Raw genomic sequence first — 21149 nt, forward strand, 5'->3', positions numbered from 1 at the left:
TTATCTCCTTCTGTCAAAAGGACACCATGGCTATCAAGAAGCGGAGCTCCAGGACGAGAAGAATCCGGCCCGTCTCCACCAGGCTGAGTGAGCTTTATGTCTTGCCTGGTGGCTAAGAGCCCTCAAGTGCTCATACAGCACATTACTTTTACAATAATGGCAGGGTCAGGGTCAATTGACTTTGTATTTAATCAACTGAGAAAGTGATTTTCCTTCAGAAAAAAAGATGACTTTGAAAAATGTTGGCCATAAAAAAGCTCTTATTTTTGACTTTATAAAGAAATAATTGTGAGTAAGTGCTCTTTCATAAGTTAATGAATTGCAGCTTCGGTCTAGGTTTTGACTGCAGCAGAATGACAGTGGATTGACCTTAAGCCTGGTTCATATGCATTGTGTATATATTTGTCACTTTTGCCACAATGCTCTCTCCTGTCTCGCCATCTCAGGTCTAGGTGAAGACCCCTGCCCCTCCCCGACCCCCGTCGCTCCGCCCTCCTCCTCCCCCCTGTCCCGCTCGGCATCATGGGAGTGTCTGTCCACCCTCCCCACAAACGGCTCTCCCTTGCGTCACGTGACCCACGTAAGGCCGCGCCCTCCACGGAGACACCGGACGGGACACCTTCCCTCAGAGGCTGTGAGTTGACGCCAAATGACCTGTGAATGAACTTTGACCTTGTTCTGACCTGTGGACAGTGATCAGCTTTTCTGGCAGGCTTTCCTAATGGGGGAGCCGCAATTCTGACCCTAGATCCGCACTTAGAGGCAGCTTCCCCTCCATAAAGAAACGGTGGGTTTTTACATGATCTGTGACCCCAAGATCCCATCCCAACTTCTAGAGTGGGCAATGGCATAAAGTGAGATACATTCTATGTGAGATACACTTTATTTAGTTTTCTGCTCACAGTTTTGTAAACCTAGCACTTTGCAAATGGTATCTGTACTTTTTCTCAGGCCATGGAGAAGGTCTGAGTGCCTGTGGCAGTTTTTCTGAAGTTGTTGTGCTAGTGGCACAGTTGCAGATATTTTTCTGACCCAGTTCTGAACCCACACTACAGCACAAAGTTCAGTCCATTGTGTTACATTACATTACATTACGTCATTTGGCAGACACTTTTATCCAAAGCGACAAACTTCTGAAGGAAGTTTGTGTTCCACACAAAGAGCAGAGGACGCCGAAGATATGAGCGAGTGAACTGAAGCCGACGCACACGTAGCTTAAGTTTGTCTTATTTATGTCTCTTGTCTCTATTCTTTGTGAAACTTTTGTTATTCATCTTGTTTTCTAGCGCCAGTGGCACTTTCCAAAAATAAGCTCCTTTTTAAGAAGCGAGCTGTCGCGTGTGTCTCTCTTTCTAAATCGGTACAAACTCACTTAGGGCAGCAATGATGAGGAGGAGTTTTACAAATAGACTTCACCACTGGCAGAAACTCCGGTTTTGCCAGCCGGCCATTTGAAATGATAACAGCCTTTGTCAGCCTTTCAGCTTCTGTTGACATGATGGCATTGATCATTGTTACCCTGTTATCTGCCCCCCCTCCCTCGTGTGTGTGTGTGTGTGTGTGCAGCATTGCTCAGAGAACGGAGGAGTCAGTGTGCTCGAGGATGGATTGCCTGATTTCTACAGCAAGAGAGTGCTCCCTGACAGGTAGCATGAGGTTTTATTTTGTGAAAACGGTTCACATTTGAAAATGGTGGGAAAGGTCTCATTTTGGATTCAAACACCAGTATTTTCACACTATACAGAGTATACTGTACTTGGTTACTTTATGGTATACATCTACAATTTACAGTTCACCTAGACATTCTACGAACATTGACACATCAAAATAGTCAATATAGCAAAAAGCTTTCATTGCGGCAGCATAGGCTATGCCTTCTGTCCAGTTCATGAAACTGCCTCTAATGATATTGGTCATGAAATTCATAATACAAGTAAGAAATGAATACATGTGAGCTGTGTTGAAAACAACCAGTAATCAAACATTCAAAATGCTCTCTTCAGAAAGCAGTAAAATGAAACGACCAAGTCTTTCTCCCTAGCACATCTGTACAAAAAATTATCTCAAGTTCTGGTCCTGGTCTATATAATTTATCTCTGCCTCTCTCTCTCCCTCTCATTGCCAATACCTCTCACCCCATCTCTTCCCCCACCTCCCATCTCCCCTTATTTCCCTCCCCATCAGTCAGCTGTCATCCCTCCATCAGGGCCAGTCAATGCGGAGGAAGAAGAGGCGCGGCGTGCTGTCCATCTTCTCCGGCTTCCGCAAGAACCGCAACTCCACCATCTCCAATCAAGACTCGGAGTAAGTGGGAAGTGGAGGGGGCCCCAGCCCAGCCCGGGAGGCTGTTGTCAAATTAATCCGCAGGGGCATCGACTTCACTGCATAGCTTCCTAAATATTTAATTTGGGGGATTTCTTATTTTTGGAAGAAAATCTTTTCCCTGACACCAACTTGAATTTCTGTCACCACACACATTTATGGTGCTCTTTCCTTCAGATTGCCAACCATAGTGACCAAGGAAGAGGGAAAGTACTCTTGGTGGAGTTACACAGATTAATAATTATAACCGAGGGGGAGAGAACAGCTCTCAGGGGCACTCTCATGGTTTGAAAACTTCAATACAAAAAGGGGTTACCCAGTTCCGAAATGGAGGAGAAAATGGCACTTAGAGAGAGCTACTGTATGTGTTTCAACTGACAGAGGTGCTTAAGGGGGTTAAAAAAAAATCTCGCTGCGGCACTGCAGCTGCACACAGGCGAGGGATCTGTGACTTAAGACAGAGGTCAACATTTACAGCAGTCAGAACAGAAGAGATAAAATAATGGAGGAATAACCTCCGGGCTGGCTATGGAAGGACTTTTTAGCAGCAGTTTATCTTGTTTTGTGGCTTGTTTCACCTTCAGATGATGTTGCTAAACTTAACCCCAGAGATTTGGCTGCCCTCTACAGTACACGCATATATCCCTTTTTTTCCTTGAAGGACAAGAGAACAGAGTGTATGAAGTGCAACAGTACCCAAGATGTGTCAATTGACAGCAGCATTTGCACATTGGTTGTATAGGCAGCACATGCTGTGTACTCTACTCTACATTAGTAACCCAGCAAGAGAAGTCAATTTGAGGGCATCTTACTCACCTCTACCCAGGAGTGTTGGGTCAAGCCTGGGGCACGCCCGAGGACTAGGAGTCACATGATGAATCATGCACCAACATTTGTGTCCGTCCGTTCCAGCAGCGCCTCTGAGAACGTCTACTCAATGATTCAGCACCCTAAGGATCCCGTGACGGCAGAGGCCATGGTTCACGGAGCGAACGGGACCTTGCCTTCGCCGCGGCCCGCGCAGGGCTTACCGCTGCACGGGATGAGGGGTCCCAGCCCCCCCTGCCTCATCCAGAGACAGGTACGGCATAACGGAGCAATGCCACGCTTCTGTGTGGGGGTCTGTTGGTGTTCCCAGGTTCAGGTCCCTGCTCTGAAGTGTCCATGAACAACCGGCTACCAGCTCCAGGCTGCTGCTCTGTAGCTGAGCCCTTGACCTCACTGTGAATAATAACTCAAATATAATAATAACTCAAAAGTGTCACTTATTAATACCGTTTGACCCGTCTGGTCCCAGGCCAGCTCATAAATAAGGATCAAAATAGCAAGCGTCCTACTTCCACTCGCTACGCGCTACACGATGCATTGTTGCATGCTGTGGCCGCCACCTGCTGTTCCCCACCGGCTTCTGGGCGGGGTAGCTGGGGTTTGTTTGTGCAGGTCATCCGAGGTTGTCACAGAGACAGTGGGTGGATTATATGACCCATTTTAAATCTCTCTCCACACACACAGATTATCTAAATTTTAAATTAAATTTTAAATGATCGAATCTCGTGTTTGCCAAAGTAGGGTCCGAATGATCCTCGAGGGGATTCAAGGGCATCCCAAGAAAAATTAGGAATTGTTCAATGTCAGTATAGTTCAATTCACTAGAAATTATTTCTAGTTCTAATCAGATTCTGACTACTGTTATCTCCCCATATCCAGGGTAGAGTAGACAGTTATATAATTCAATACTACTCAAGAACCATAAAGACATTTCCCTATCAGATGGGGTTCCAAATGTATTATTGAGTGATCCTTGACATTTTCAAACCAATGATCTAATGCAGTGGTTCTCAAAGTGGGATCCGGGTACCCCCAGGGGTCCCTGAGTAGGTTCCAGGCGAATCATTTATTTTCACCAATTCCATCCATAAGTAACACAATGACAGAATGCATTACTATTTTGGTCATGGGTACACCTTCTGTAATAAAACATCTAAAAGCAAAAATCTTATCAGATAGTGGACCCTGGGACAAAATCTTATCAAATGGGGGTCTGTGGTCTAATTTGTGTCTTTTTAGGGGTCCTTGAATTTAAAAGTTTGAGAACCACTGATCTAATGTCTCTACCTCGCTCTTTCTCCTCCTCTCCTACTCCCCTCCTCTCTCTCCAGTCCACAGACCTGGTCAGCATGGTGTACAGCTGCATCGGGGCTGATATCGAGGACTCGGACGCCAGCAGCGACGGCGGCAGGGGGATGGACCAAGACACCGACGGGTCGCCAGACGGCCCGGCAGACGCCCGCTCCAACGGCCACGTGACCCCCGCCGACCGGCAGCCAGAGGCGGGCAGACAGGAGAGGATCGTGCCCCTGGCGGACCCACGGACGGAGACGGAGGAGGACGACACCCCCTGCGGGCCGAGGCCAGAGCCACCGCCACAGAGCAGCAAGCCCAGTCTGGCCGTCATGAGGCAGAGACATCTGCAGGAGAGCTTAGGTACTGCAACTGGGACAGCAACTGACTTTGTATTAAAGGTGCTGCATGAGATAGGGTTAGCTAGGTTTGCGTTATTAGCGCAAATATGTTTTCAATTAGATGTAATGTAAGGGCCCCAGCACTGGAACACCTACATGGATTGGAAGTTGGAAACCCTCATTAATGTTTTGGTTGCACCTGTGTTTACCCTGCCTTTTAGACACAAAATGGCTGCTGTGAAAAAGGTCAATTACAAAGTGTTTCATATTCAGTCAAATGACACAGGCAAAACTAAACAAAGGAGAATAAAAATTTAAATCCATTAATGCTGCGAAGAAGAAAGCATATAAAGGAAGTATGACGCCATTAAAATATATTACAAAGATCTGAAAAAAGAAAAACCATTCGTTAAACGCAAGTCTGTCAAAGTGAGTTTTCAGTCTAGACCGTAACAAGCCACAGGCTGCACTCGGGCTCAAAGGGAATTAAAGGATCAGTACAATAGCCAGAGGCCAAACCCAGCCATGCCATAAAATGGTTATACAAATCTTCAAATCAATTTGAAAGCATACAGGGAACCAGTGGTAAGAAGGATGATGCAAGATCTTCCCCGGGTTCAAAACATTGCTGCAACATTTGGACTTTGCAAGAAAAGCTTATTGATATTTTCTGCTTTGGTCTCTAATGAGAGAGATGGCTGTGTTCCCCCGTCCATGATTGAATATTTTGTCCCTTGTGTATGAAAAACTCAACTGGCATTGTGTGCAGTACATGTTTGGCAGATTCTAGCCCTTATTTTCATCTAACCAAGGCTTATTTCTGCTCAAGAGCTTTTGCGTCCAGCTTACAGTGGAACATTGATTTTCTTGTTTTTCTTTTTGTCTCAAGAGGATGTTTTTCTTCTTCTTGTCTTAACAGAAGATGCTGGAAGGCTGGAAGGAGAGAGAGAAGAGGACCAAAGTGCAAGAGGCCCAGAGGGACAGCGTCCTCCCATTCCCAATAAGGTGCATCTGTGTAATAAGATAAAGAATAGTAGTCATTAAAAAAACTCCTACATGAAATAACCAAACGTTTTCTCCCTCCCCCAGCCCAGTCTAGACCTATCAAGGGAGAGGACCTCTCCGGAAAAGGCCAAGAGCTCTCCCGAAGCCTCACCCGTCACTCCGGCCGAAGAGCTAGCCAATGACAAGAAGAGCCTGCCTCTGGCTCCGCCTGCTTTCGCTCCTGTCTCTGAAGAGGAGGGGACCAATGAGAGGAAGAGCCCGCCCTCTGTGCCACCAGGGCTCCGCTCAGGTGGTCTAGGTCTCGTGATTTAATGTTTTTATGCTTTTACATGTTTTATTTTTGCACCTTTGATGTCTTCATGTGATTTATGGTTTATTATTATGTTTCTATATGTTTCTATGTTTGCACCTTTGACCACCTGAATTTCCCTATGGGATAATAAAGTTTACCTTGACCTTGACCTTGAGGGGATCCAGCTGCCACTTTTAGACTGTCATGTAGGCACTATATTTACAGTCTATGGCCCAATTCCAATTCGCCCCCTTACTGACTCACCCCCTTAGAGGCGCGTTCACGTGAAGGGAGTGAGGGCTTAGGGATGTCCCACGGTGAAATCGCAAAGTGAATGAGGGCTCGGAGTGAGCCCTTTCTGCCCCCTTACCGTAAGGGAGCTGCTGTGGCCACTTACGGAAAGGGAATTGCCCACAATGCATAGCGTTGTGACAAACGGGGAAGGCTGCAAATATCTGTCAAAAAAATAAAAGAACACACGCGCGAAACGAGTTTGCGAGTGCGCTGGAATGCCTTAATTGACAATGAAACATTACATTAATAGGGATTTCAGATTAGACAAAAATATATCAGAGGAATGAAAGTAGTTATTTTACACAATCCTAGAATAATCATCGATCATTTCTATTACAATTGCAATCCACAACTTTTTTGATGAATGAGAAATAGTTTTACCGAATCTGTATTGTACAGTATTGACATTGTGTATAATGTTGGGTGACATGTCATTATTATGCTTATTTTAATTATAATTACACATGTTGCAGATTGCAGATTTTCCAGTAGGCTACATTTGTTTTTAAATGACCTGTTGTCCACTCTGTAGAGCCAGAGCCTGGATGAGAACAGACTCATCAGGGAGTCTATCCCTCAAAGCGTCTTGACAATAAACAATATATGGCGAGCCCCAAACCTGCCAGAGTCAAAATCATCTTGTCAAGTGCAAAGGGCTCTGCTGTCCCAATCCTCCTATTTATCCAATGTGGATCCCTTCCACACTTGATGACTCAACCACTTTCAGATGGTGGCCATTAAAGGGACTGAGGGTTCAGGGCTTGAGTCTTTAGGGGGCGGATTGGAATTGGGCCTCTGTGTTAGGCATGAGGATTGAGTTCAGCCATGATGGCTAGCTACATGATGGCTAGCTACATGATGGCTAGCTACATGGTGGCTATCGCTGCTTTTGCTGACTACAGACTACCCCAGTTCTTCTTCTAATTTACTTCTTTAAAAAAACATGCATCGCTTCTTCGGTATGTAAAAGCTTTCATGAACTGGATATAGCTTCAGTTGCTATTGTGTTATCGCAATCGGTGATAGAACGCAACAAAACAGACATTTATTTATATTAATGTAGCAGATTATCACTTTGTGAAAATGCTTAAAGCGGGACTTACCCCCCCAGATTTCCTGCAAAACGGCACTCAAGGCAGGCAAGATGGCCGCCCACACTCCCCTCCTTGGCTGGCAGAATTCCTCCCCCATAAACTAACATATCTTGGCCAATAAGTATGTACAATACAAAATAAAACAACCCGTAATATCTTAATTTTATGTAGAATGCAGATAACTGTTTAGTTAAACTTGCATTCCAGGAATATTGTGCTCTAAAGATGACGTTAGTGGCTCGAGAGTGTTTCGTCCTGAAACCCACACGCTTTGCGCCAGCGTAACCCATGTGGGATTCGAAATAACGCATCCGAGATAGAAAACGTTATGAATATAGCCACGTTAAAAACAAAACAAACTAACGCTGGTGATCCGTATGGAAACTGTTACTCGAAATGGTTAAAAGTTATATCAATTTGGTCATTCAGTGGCATTTTACTGCCATATAACATAACTAACTAGCGGCTAATATTAGCCACAGTAGGCATTACCCAGGGATGCATTTGTCTTAAAAAGGGCTCGCGCCGCGTGTACAGTAATAATCAATGGGGAAAAAAACAATTTTGCACATGAGTGGGGGCGCATGCTAAACCCACCGTGATGTCAGGATGTACCAAATATCCCATTCATTTGAGGGCACAAAAAAAGCAGTGTTCAACCCATAGAGGGAACTTATGCTGCTGAAAATGATACAAATGGTACAATGGTAACAATGGTAACAGTTTGGTCTCAAATGTGGAAATTTGATACTGAGGATGCTCACTGTTTCATCACTCAGATGAGGATGGAGGAACCAATGGATTTCCAGCTACATCACATCGCAACAGGAAGGCCAACTCCTTTGACATAGGTAGCCTATGTATTTATTGCATGCCTTTAAGTCGATGCATACACATACTGTAATATGATATGCATTTTTACATTGTATCCAGCTGTACGCATGCATGTCTGATAGTATGTTGTACTTCCCTGCTGTCTTTGTTCATAATTCATAATAATGGCACGTCTTTGTTATATTATATTATACAACAGTTCTGGCCGAGCAATTTGAATTTGATCGAGTGCTGATGTTCACAGCTGTTCTAATGTAACAATTAGGCGGCGTTTGCACCTGGTAGATACATTTAACCTTAGTTAATAATGGTAAGCTGAAATAATTTGTGCTAACCTCAAAGTAGCTAACATTAGCTTAGCTAGCTTGCAGCCTGGAAAATGCAAACAGCAAGTTTGTTGGCAGAGACAATTAGACAAATCATTTTGTCTCAAATTACTTTATGAATAGTTTTGTTTATACAACTGTTGTATAAAAGCAATATCACACTCGAGGTTGTGCTGTGGTACTGGATACAGCACAACAGTATTCGTATGCTATAAGTGTTGCATGCTGTGTCCATCTGTGTCACTCGGTCTTTTTATTTTATTTCGTGCGCTCCCGAGCCCTTGAGCGCCACATCGCTGTTGTGAGTCCAGCCACCGCCACCCTTTTCTCTGAGCTTCCCACACACTCCCGCTGTGTGTGTGTCTCATGCCATTTCCCCTCAGGCATGGAGCGGGACAGCCCCAGTGATCTGGAGAGGTCCTCAGATCGCCAATTCCCTGTGAAAAAGCCCTGCTTCCCCCAGTACAGAAACAGATCTCTGGACTGCCCTGCCGGGACCAGGTGTACGTACAGTATCTGTTCCTCTCTTCCCTTGACTGTGCAGATAATGGAACCCATGAAACGGCTCCATGGACATGTTTCATTCCAAAGGCCTTTTAGTTTTACCACCTCTGCTCATAATCGAAGCCAATTGCTTTTTGATACCATGTTCCATTATTGGGATAATTTGGCAGACCGTGTTTGGCTGATTCATCGACACTTTCTCTCCGCGGGGCCATTTGGCGTTCAAGAGGGAAATCCTGAGGTGGTGGAATTGGATGGGACAATGATGACATCGCAAATCCTTGCCAATTATCTCTGTAATACGGAACTATATCAAAAATCGGCTTCGGGAGGGTTCAATTACCATCAGTGTGAAAATGATAAAAGGGTCACAAAATGGTGGCATAATACCCTGCCAATTATATTCGCCTGTGTGGACCCTAAGTGGCTGTCTGAATCCTCTGTTTAAAGCCGCTGTAAGTGATATTTTTTGTTCAAATAAGTGTTAAATAGAAGCTCTATATTCTGACAGCAATCGATATAGTGTTTGTCAGTAACATGGGTCTCCCACTCACTCTGCTTTGTGCTAAACGGAACAGATGATTTTCTGGTATCCCATCCCACTTTATGCAATCAGGAGAGAGAACTCCACAGAGGATTGAGTCAACACGGTTCTCATTCCCAAGTCATCAAATACTGAGGCTTTGGCTTGGTGTTCTGGAGTGGATCACCAACTCAAGTATTTGTCTACTTGGGAATGAGAACCGTGTTGACTCAATACTTCCTCCAGAATCACTTACTTACACTGTACAGAAGCTGGAAGGTTGTTCATGTTGATGATGTAATGTGATCTGAATGTCAGGGGTAGACTAGTCTTGACGCCAGACCCATGAGAGTTCTTACGCTGATACACTACGTTACTGCATGCTGCAGAGCTCTCTCTGGGTCTGGGACGCTTTCCCCCAGCCGGCTGGTAATGGGAGGGGACCGTTCACTTGGCCAGTCATATGCCAGGGATGGATACAGTCCTGCCCAATCAGCAATGACTTTGCGGTGACGCGAGGTCAACCCACCCATGGGAGGCGCAGCCCATTTTTCGAACCACTCTCTCATTGCTGCTACGACCTGTCACTCATTCACTTTCACCCCCCTAGACGCGCCCTCAAACCCCAGCAGTGGCTGTGAAGGGGTACAGACTAATTTATGTAGTATGCGGAGCGCAGCAATTCAACGTAATATTTGAGTCTGGGGAGAGACTAGGGGTAGACAGGTTGTTCATGGTGATGATGTAATGTAATGTGATCTGAATGTCAGGGGTAGACAGGTTGTTCATGGTGATGATGATGTAATGTGATCTGAATGTCAGAGGTAGACAGGTTGTTCATGGTGATGATGTAATGTGATCTGAATGTCAGAGGTAGACAGGTTGTTCATGGTGATGATGATGTAATGTGATCTGAATGTCAGAGGTAGACGGGTTGTTCATGTTGATGATGATGTAATGTGATCTGAATGTCAGAGGTAGACAGGTTGTTCATGTTGATGATGATGTAATGTGATCTGAATGTCAGAGGTAGACAGGTTGTTCATGTTGATGATGATGTAATGTGATCTGAATGTCAGAGGTAGACAGGTTGTTCATGGTGATGATGATGTAATGTGATCTGAATGTCAGAGGTAGACAGGTTGTCCATGGTGATGATGTAATGTGATCTGAATGTCAGAGGTAGACAGGTTGTTCATGTTGATGATGATGTAATGTGATCTGAATGTCAGAGGTAGACAGGTTGTTCATGGTGATGATGATGTAATGTGATCTGAATGTCAGAGGTAGACAGGTTGTTCATGATGATGATGTAATGTGATCTGAATATCAGAGGTAGACAGGTTGTTCATGGTGATGATGAGGCCTTTCTGCCTTTTAATTCCAGGTGGGACGAGCCTGAAAGTGACTCTGTATTTGTTCGTCTAGGTCATGACAGTCCCCAGCTCGATGACAGAGACGCTTTATGACGTCACCGGTGGACCGAGAGAAGTTTGCTGGGAAGAGAATACCGGAAGACTGAGGACTGGACGGAGACAAGCTTTTAAAACTGTGCGGAGCGGATTGATGATTTCTCTCCTTTTTTCTCTTTTGATACATGTAGACACCCTGTTGCTGAACGTGCATGTATGCTTTACGTTTTGAATCGGTCGCACTTGCTGTTCTTTTCTCAGGCTTTAAGGGGATGTTCTAACTTATATAAATTAATTACCTTTGCGGAGAGACACACACAGAGTAGTACGTCGTATTCTCATGAACTATTGTTTTATGCATTTATTGTCATTTAATATTGAAAATACCCCCTCTTTCTCATCTTTCTGTCGTCCTCCCTGTCTTTTACTGACAATCTGTGACTCTGCAGCTGTGAGTGTGAGTTTGTATTTATTTGAACGGAATATTGTAAATACTGAATATAAATCCACTAAACTGCACTAACCTTTGTGGTAACTCTACCGGTTAACAATCATGTTTTATTTGTGGTAATAATTTGGTAAGTGTGTCGTAAGTATGCTTTTGGTGTATGACAGTGACATCATGCACTTAGCATTCCCATCTCTGTAAGAGTATTGCGTTCCGCCAGTCAGCGGATCACTGACACTTTTACTCTGATTTTACAGGCCTGAAAATGAGTATATTTTCTAAAAATGCTTCTATGAAACAGAATAAATAAACATTTACTTTACAAAAGCAACTGGTGTCGCAAAGTTTTAATATTTCTCAAGTCCCAAATAGATAGATTCATGTTACATAATGCACTTTTATTTCAATGTTATGTCGTAATTTGATATAACCTGAATACACTACTGCCTACTAGGGACAGGAGTTAACTAGAAATTGCTATAATCTCTATGCCCTACCCTACATCAGTTACATAAACTTGGTTGTAACGGGGTGAAGTGGTACTATCTTAACTTGCATTGTCCCTATCAGACTATAAATACAAAGTAAATATGCATAGGCCTGTATTTGAATATTCAATTCCTCAATCGCCAACATTACAAACATCCAAGAGTCTGGAGATCAAGGTAGAAACCTGTAACAAAATATCTCTGCTTCTCTGACTCATATGACAAAAGTGAAAGGTAAATAAAAACTAGGGAGAAAACTATTTAAACGAAGATAAAGGTGTTTCTTGAGATGGGCTTTCATGATTATTTTAGGTGATACATTCCCTTGTCATGATTATTTTTAATTGAAGTAGTTCTGTTTTCCAGCAGGAGGTGGCGGCAGAGACCGAGCACTGCTCTGCAGTCGCCTGTCTGCTGACTGCTCACCTGCCGCCCACCGGCTGCCTCCTAATTAGCATATAATGAATAAGCAGCAATCAATGTCGCCGCATTAATTACGGGGGAATATGCATGATGACGCAGCGCTGCTGTTGTGGTTCAGACGAGATCATTTTAAATATGGGCCGGTCGCCTCAGGAGAACCGAGACAGACAGACCAAGACGGCCGGGACTTGCTAATGAGCGAGATCAGCGCTTAATTGACAGTATAATATGCTCGATAATTACGATGACTCTGATTACGACTATAAACGGGGCGCATGCGCCGATTCTGGCGTTCTCATATACGTACGAGCGCAGGTGAGCTGAGGTGAGGTAAGTCCGGGCCTGGGGTTGAGCCTGGAGCCCAGCAAACACTGATCGATGTTTGTGATTGACCAATTGAGTGGAGCTTTTAACTGCTCCATAGGCTACTGGGGTGTTGAGCCATGTCTGCATCTCTCTCTCCCTCTCTCAAGAGGCTTTATTGGCATGACCATATAAAGTATTGCCAAGAACATCAAGGTAGTACAAACGGGGGAAATACAGTTTAAAACACTAGACATCGACTCCTAGGCAGGCTCGCTAACTCGGCTGCTGCGCGCCTCGCCCACCCTGCAGCTCCTTGAACAGCTTTGGCGGCTACACGGCCTCGCCCGCTCTTATGACATCACTGATGATGTCACAACTTTGCATCACTGATGACATCACAAATGTTCTTATGACATCACTGATTATGTCACAATGCCACGGCCGAGCCCGCAGACAGAGCCCTAGCTCCCATTTATATACTGAGTGATAGATCGATCGATCGATACAAACGAAAAACATGTTAACGTAGCTACAGGTAGTTCAAACAACCATGTTAACAATATTGTGTAATAAAATAATATACAATTGTGCTTGAAATAGAGAGAGGGGAAAAAAGTGTGTGCGTGTGCATGTGTGTGTACAGTAGCCTATGTAGTGTGTGTGTCTGTGTGTGGTAATGTGCTGAGGTGTGTGTGGTAATGTCATGTGCTTTGGAGGTGCATACCGGTATGTGTCGGGGGGGAGGGTAGTCTGTGCTTTTCTGGAGAGATTGTGTGTGGATGTGGTGCTCACTCACTGTCCCTCAGATTGTGACATGTCATGATATATTTAGTTGCTCACTCACTGTCCCTCAGATTGTGACATGTCATGATATATTTAGTTGCTCACTCACTGTCCCTCAGACTGACATGTCATGATATATTTAGTTGCTCACTCACTGTCCCTCAGACTGTGTGACATGTCATGATATATTTAGTTGCTGTGTTGCAGCTTGTCTTCTCTCCCAGCAGGACAGCTTTGCTGATGTCAGAGAGGCTTCTAGTTTTGGTGGATCTGTTCCATTTTGGGGTATAGTAATTTTAATTCTAATTGTGTTTAGGGCATCTGTCGCAGTCAGCAGTCACCTTTTTCAATGGCCAGGCCATGCTCACTGATTCTGAATCACTGGGTGCAGGTATTCTGCCACAGATATCATTGCATTTTGTTTTGGTTTGTGTTTTCCAATATTTTATAATTTAGTTTGTTGAGTAATAATTTGGTGGATAATGTTCTGGTCCCGAGTCTGTGAGGTGTTTGTGTTTGTTAGTGAACTGAGCGTCAGGACCAGCTGTGAGGGGCCTGGTTTTGCTCTCTCCCTCTCCCTCAGTCTGTCTGTAGGGAAGTCTGTTTCTGTGTGTGTGTGTGTGTGTGTGTGTGTGTGTGTGTGTGTGTGGGGGGGGGGGTGTGTGTGGGGGGGTGTGTGTGGGGGTGTGTGTGTGTGTGGCACCAGCAGATGGGTCAGCATCAAGCCACTTGACCTGCTGTGTCAACAGTGGAAGGCTGCTAATAGGTTTATTTGAGCCGGTGCGCTGTGGGCTTACCTACTGAGCAGCAGACAACAGGTGGACAAGCTCCACAAATGAGGCGTTTCATTCCAAAACACAATATTTTTTACCTTGCTGTTGTCTCGCCTACAGCAACAGACTGTCTGCTCTTGATTATCGGACCTATTCACCTTATGCAGAAGAGACCGTCTGGCTTGAGAGACTAACAGGAAGTGTAAATACAATCGGAATATTCCGATTGTATTTACACTTCCTGTCACTCATAAACCTAGTCTGACTCATAATGTGAATCAAACTAGGTTTAACCAGGTGAGTCAGACTAGTTTGAGCAGGTAAAACAGCCGGCGTTTTGAACAGGAAGTCGTGATACAATGGGTCAAGTGGGCGGGGCTACATAAGGTGAATACACTTTTCCCTGTATACACCCAACAACCTCAACTTCCATTCGTCTTTCATTTCGGAGACGTTTAAAGCCATATTGTCTTTTATGTGGAGTATAGAATATAGCAGGTGTCACCTTGGAAACAGTGATGCAGTGGGAAATAAAACTCAACTGTGAGTCAGTGAGCATATGGGGAAAAGAAAAATCAATTCTATTTTCAGAAAAGCATTCCCTTTACGCTTTATTCCCTTAAAAGACCCTTTACATCAAACAGATTTATGTCAGCCGAGACAAGGTGGGTAACTCCATTCCACAAAGATGAAAGGTGATAAATAAAACTGAGCTGTGGGCTTCAACTGAAACCCATAAACTTGACTGCCTCCGTTTCCCTGGGACAGTTAGGTAACAGCTTTGTTCCCTCATGTCAAATAATCAGTGCACTTGACGCCAAGCGTGCCACCGCCGCTGCCGCCCACTTGACGGATTCCTCCGGCTCCATCCTGAACCCCCATGCGACTCGCGACACTTCCACCGACAGCTGTCACTGTGTTTGTCCTGTGTTTCTCAGGTTTAATATAGGCACGGGACGCACGATGATATCGGCACGACACTTGCTTTCAAATTAAATATCGGCATCGGCCCGAAGCGATCATTTCTGCCGATATGACCGGCTGATAATATGATGCCAAATGCTCAATACTTTATCCCTCATGTTTAGCTTAGCTGTCAATCAATCAATCAGACAGTAATTCAGGAACAGTCATTGGTTCGTTATGAGCTGTCATTGGTCAGATTAAATGTCAGTCTTGGGCATTAGTTTAGCTGTCAATTACCAGCCATAGGCGAATGAATGGGAACAGACTAACCACAACCCAGTGTCTGTTTGTTGTGTTCATGTTTGTTCTTCATGTTCCCATCTTCATGGGGTTTTGGACGCTGAACGGAGTTAGCAACCCAGGGTGAGCTGCCCAGACGACCAGATGTCCGGCGGTCTGGTACACACCCATTACAGTGACGAGTGTGCCTTATGAGCAGCTGGAGGCAGCGGGGACCCAGGACCACCACGGCGCACCGAGGCACAGTGATAACACGTGAGCCTTCGCCCTACATCCTTGCCAGTGCCATCCAGCTGCAAACATTAACTCATTCATTCATTCACAGTGTTCATGGTTGGATTAGCTGGGATGTTAAAAGAGCTGTATGGAAGCTTATGGAATATAGGCTACTGTAGATAAAGATTCAAAAGCCCTATAGACAAAAATGAGGTTGAAACTAATGAGAGCCAGAATAGTTATATTAATAGGTGAAGAATACAAGCTAAACCCCGCCGTGACAACTTTGAAAAGCATTGTATTTACTGTATGTCTGCATCTGCCAGTGGGCCATCACGATAAGCTTTAGCCCCATTTGTTCCGCTGTTCCTACGTTGAGATAGTTTGCAGAAATGTAAAATGTCACATTTTAGAAATGTAAAATGCAGACATTTTGGTTCAAATTTACATTGAGATTGTGTCTGCTTTGCAATCACGTAGCTGTGAAACGCCAACATTTTATTCTGGTGACTCCCAAGCTCTAAAATGAAGATAGACGATGCTGAATTGCCTCACGGTCTCATTTATATAGTCAGTAACTCACCATGGCTCATTATACTGCCACATTGTGTTTGAGAGACAGAGAGAGAGGGGGTACCGTGTGTGTGTGTGTGTGTGTGTGTGTGTGTGTGTGTGTGTGTGTGTGTGTGTGTGTGTGTGTGTGTGTGTGTGTGTGTGTGTATGTGTGTGCGTGCGCGCACACGTGCGTGCGTGTGTGTGTCAAGGACAGCATGGGCAGTCAAGAGGGGGAGGATGTAGGCAGGGACGCAGGTGTGTGCCCTCTCTATCCATCTCTCTATGCAGCACATCGGCCGATGGCGAGCGGATGTTTTTTCCCTGGAGCGGGGGTCACTGTTCATAGTAAGTGTGGCACATCCATTTAACAGACACACAGCTCAGATAGTGTTAGGTAAGTGGTCAATCACAGAACAACAGACTATTTTGACTTCTCAAAATTGTATGCATTTGTCCCATTTGGCAGCTGAGCTATAGCAATAACATCTTTGTTATCGGCCGGACTCAACTTTACTAACAACTCAGTATGATGCATTACTTTACTTGAAGGGACACCAGTAGTCACTAATATGGAGGTAATAGGAACTAATGATTTGTTATGGGGCAGCAGTAGTCACTAATATGGAGGTAATAATAAGGAACTAATGATTTGTTATGGGGCAGCAGTAGTCACTAATATGGAGGTAATAAGGAACTAATGATTTGTTATTAATTAATTTGGAATTGTTAGGAACAATTAAGTAGGCAAAGTGGTCATGCATTCACAGACATCCAGGAACTAATCATTATACTGGTTTATTAACATGGTATTTAGCAGTCTCTTCAAGTACCTTGTCATTATCTACTATAGTTGATTCTGAGTTAGTCTCCCTTGTCAGACTATCTCTGTTTTGCGGCGTACCAGCGCAGGAGAGAGTCTGGCTCCTCTTACTCTCACTCTGGTATAGCGAAGGAAAAAAATGCTCTGTTATCTTTAGATGACCTGATGAAGAGCTGAGGCTCGAAACGTTGTCTGATGTTTAAGAAGTAAAGCATTCTTTTAGAGCTTAAGTGTGTGCGGGTTCTATCATTATTTCTACCGTTATATTTACAACCATCCACCGAAAGTACCAAGCAGGCCTGCTTTACTGCACAATCCAAATCTTTGTCAAAACTTGTCATTTTCAGCATGTAGCTTGCTAGCTTATTAGCTAGCGCTGTTGTGGTTTCACAGCGACAGAGGCATTTGAGAGCGGACACACAGTCAGGGAAAGGGAATTTCCCTTCGCTCCGACTGAAATGGTCAGAGCCAATGGCAGAGCCTGCTTCCAGTGAGTCAGACTATAATTCCTGAGTTATTCAGAAACTACTTATTTGTTAAGTAGTAGTTTTTACTCGGGTCTCAGAATTTTATCTACCTTATTGTTAGTGTTAAAAGTATTTGCAAATACTATTAGGTCCAGGTCTGCTTCAATGTATATCAAGTTATAGGCTACTTCAGGCAGAATGTGGCTGACAGGTAAAGTTTTGATTTTAAACTCTATAAAATGAATACATATTTTGCTGTATATGAACTCAATGCGGTGGTTTCACTTGTTCACACAGTTGAAAAGAGAAGATCTGTAACACAAAGATTTTGTGAAAGTGTTAATCCAGCCCTTGATCCATTGTTGGATTTAATTTATTGCTTTGGAAAGTCTCTTTTTTCCTCCCTGCCAGCGGGAGTCCTTGATTCAGAAAACCAGTCTGAATTGATTGATTTTGGTGCTACAAATGTATGTAAATCCATAATGTGACCGAGGACTGAAAGTAATTGGGCTGAAAATAGCCTGCAGTTAGTCACAAACTGATCGTAAATCATTTCAGTTGGAGGTCAATATGTCTAGAATTACACACAATTAGCATAGCCGTCTGTTGCTCATTCCATGTCTGTGCTTCCCATCACTTCTCAGTGGCATCGTGGAGCTGCATGTCTTCATGCCCTGCTCAAACAGCCATTCCTTCAGGTGTGTCACTCACTGTACCAGACAGACTATGTAGGCTTTATGAAGGGACAAGTTGTTCGAGTGACATCACAGATGACATCACTCATTGATGACATCAGTCACTGATGACATCACTATCGCTCAACTTAAAGAAGTCCATAAAACACCACCATCGCAATTGCTCGAGTGACATCACTGATGACATCACATTTCTCAAGTGGCATCACTGATGACTAACTATTAGTCACAAATAATCCTCCCTAAAAATTGTATTTGTATTTTCAACCAGAAACTTTCCATTTTCAGCAGACGAATGTGAAAATAGTGTTCTAGTGTCAAACTCAGCACATGCATCATTATCCACAGTGAAGCTCAAACACCCAACTGATAGAAACAAGAAGAAAAACATATTTAGTCATATTTGGGAAGGCTGGAGGCTACTGAATGATTACTTTCCAAACAGATCATTTATCTCACTTTCATGTGTAAGGCTATAAGGCCTCAGGCCTGACTGTGTTTCAACACATATGATGACTATACAGTACAAAACACACACTAAGCTGCCATGTTGACCTTTTTGCTTTTCTAAAGCTTTATGTAAATGTAATTATTTTTTCTCCTCAAAGGGGGGCGGGGTTAAGCTTGTCTGACACAGCGAGGGACAGACGGAAAAACAAATTACCAAATGTCGTCGTCCATCTGTCCCTCAAGAATGACATCACTGTCAACACCAGCATTTTCAAAATCACTCTGATTAGCCCAAGGTGAAAGGTCAAATACCATAGGCTATCTATGGGACTGGAGGGAAATACCAGTGAATTAGGTGTTTAAAAAGTATTGCATGCATCAACTCTCTCTCTCTCTCTCTCTCTCTCTCTCTCTCAAAAGTAGGAACTGAAGATCCAGTTCTAAGCCTCCTGTAAAAACGAAAATACCCTACTGATGCCTACAACGCCAATATATTAGCATAAATAACAAGGTAGGTGACTAGCATTGTCCAAAGTAGGAAGATAGACCTTTCAATAATCCAAATTTGCTATTGGTTTTGCATCCTTTGGCCTATACACATGTAGCTTCATAACTTCTGGAAAATAAAATCTAGAAGAAGTATAAGTAATTACAAATCAACAGCGCTAAACACTTTTAATGGTGTCTGGTTGCAGATCTTCGCTGTGAGGCCAACTTCGGCTTCAGACTCCAGCGCTCAGGCGCTACTTCCCCTTCCCCTTGGTTCATTTAAGAGACATACTTCCTAGATATTCTTTTTTCCAACCCTGCAAACTCATGTGGCAGTAATGTGGTTTGTTTACATTTGTAAGGCTTGTAGATGTAACCCACGTTGTGTAGTCCCCCGCAGCTGGGAATCGAACCGGCAACCTACGGCATGGGAGGTGGACGCTCTAGCAAGGAGGCTAAAACTCATGTGGACTCTAGCATCTGTGGCTAGAGCGTCTCTTATTGGGCGTCTGGGAGTGAGGTTTACTCGCTGCACAGCACGGCCGCTGGCTACGTTACGTACTGCTGTGAGACACTTGTGCTTTTCTTTAGCTCTCCTCAGGGTGACAAGTGCTTGGAATTGTTTTTTGAAAGGAATGTCCAAATGCAATCCAGCTGTATTTACTGCAGCTAAACCGATCCATAAGAGCGACCGATCGATAACATGAAATTCTGCGCCTGCGGTATTCCTGTTTGAGGATTTTGGGGGTGGAGGGATCAAACCGTGTTTGCTTTTTTTCCTCCAGGGAGGGTTTCTTGCTCAGACATTAATTTAAAATCAATTGTTCTGCAGACCATAATCTTACCAAATGTCACTGCGAGGCAGGCCAATCATGTCTTTGACAACAATAACTAGGGGGCTTGTTTACCTCTGTGAGCTGCTGTCTGCTCTCCATCCAGGCTCTTTGTAGCTTTTATTTTGGCTCTGCACACTTTGCCCGTCGTGACAACTAGTTGATGTTGTCGTTTATCCCCCCTGGGAACGAACGCGTCTTTCCTCGCTGGCGTGACGCGTCCGTCCGCCTGAGCGAGGCGAGCCGTGTTATCTGTGCCCTGATGCAGTTAGACTGGCTGAGTGTTGTTGAAATCTCCTGAGAGAGAAGAGAGAGAAAAAGGGGCTAAACCAGTGGGCTAAAGCCACCTGATCTGAATCATTGGTCTTGTCAGTCACGGAGGGCCCCGGCCACCTCCAGTTTAGAGCTGATTCACCAGCCAGGCCGAGAACATGAGGCAAATTACATGAATAATACATGAATAATGCATAATAATACATGAGTAATACATGAATAATGCATGGGCGACAGTCGTGTTAATTATTATGCTTGTTTTGGAAATCATTGTCACTCTGTCAAAATAAGTGATTTTTGTCACCTCTCAGTTCTGAGTCATTTTCTCGCTTCTGAATATCTGTTTCTTAAATCAGTCCTTGCCTTTACCTCCTCTCATCCTCCACTGCATCCTTTCCCTATCTACTGTATCTACCATCATATTTCATCAATTTCCTTCCCTCCTTCTTTGAGAAATCCATCCATTCCCTCCACTCAGAGCGATCTTCCATCTCTCACGGTGCATGCACACCAGCTGCGACGCTATCGCATGTAGCCACTTGTAGTCGTGTCGCTGGTCGCTTGGTGCTGCAGCTTGATTGGCTCTCTTGCTGTCTTTCTGTTTTTAATTGGTCGTGTTGAATTTGGCCCCTCCTCTTGTCGCTGTCGTCCACTGCCAGGTATCCCAGCCTGCTTGGAAGGCGGCGGACAACAGCGACAAGAGGAGGGGCCAAAGTCAACTCGACCAATTAAAAACGCAAAGACACCAAGAGAGCCAATCAAGCTGCAGCAGCATGCGACCAGCGACGCGACTACAAGAGGCTACATGCGATAGCGTCGCAGCTGGTGTGTATGCGCCGTCAGTCTGGTCTTTCAC

At 44.3% G+C, this 21149-nt stretch overlaps 1 protein-coding gene across 1 annotated transcript in view; it reads left to right on the top strand.

Moving 5' to 3' along the window:
• Positions 1–21107, top strand: part of carmil3 (capping protein regulator and myosin 1 linker 3) — a gene marked incomplete at both ends in the record, with an annotated part of 94039 nt that extends 72932 nt beyond the window's left edge. The window contains 11 exons of the mRNA XM_083659039.1: positions 21–87; positions 447–634; positions 1567–1646; positions 2185–2304; positions 3235–3403; positions 4482–4806; positions 5704–5789; positions 5874–6078; positions 8249–8320; positions 9013–9132; positions 20953–21107. Coding sequence (XP_083515165.1) covers positions 21–87; positions 447–634; positions 1567–1646; positions 2185–2304; positions 3235–3403; positions 4482–4806; positions 5704–5789; positions 5874–6078; positions 8249–8320; positions 9013–9132; positions 20953–21107 — 1587 coding nt within the window. The remainder of the gene's footprint in view (positions 1–20; positions 88–446; positions 635–1566; positions 1647–2184; positions 2305–3234; positions 3404–4481; positions 4807–5703; positions 5790–5873; positions 6079–8248; positions 8321–9012; positions 9133–20952) is intronic.
• Between the last annotated feature and the right edge of the window lie 42 nt (positions 21108–21149).

The sequence above is a fragment of the Poromitra crassiceps genome (assembly GCF_964638095.1).
Source record: "Poromitra crassiceps genome assembly, chromosome: 23".
NCBI lineage: Eukaryota > Metazoa > Chordata > Actinopteri > Beryciformes > Melamphaidae > Poromitra > Poromitra crassiceps.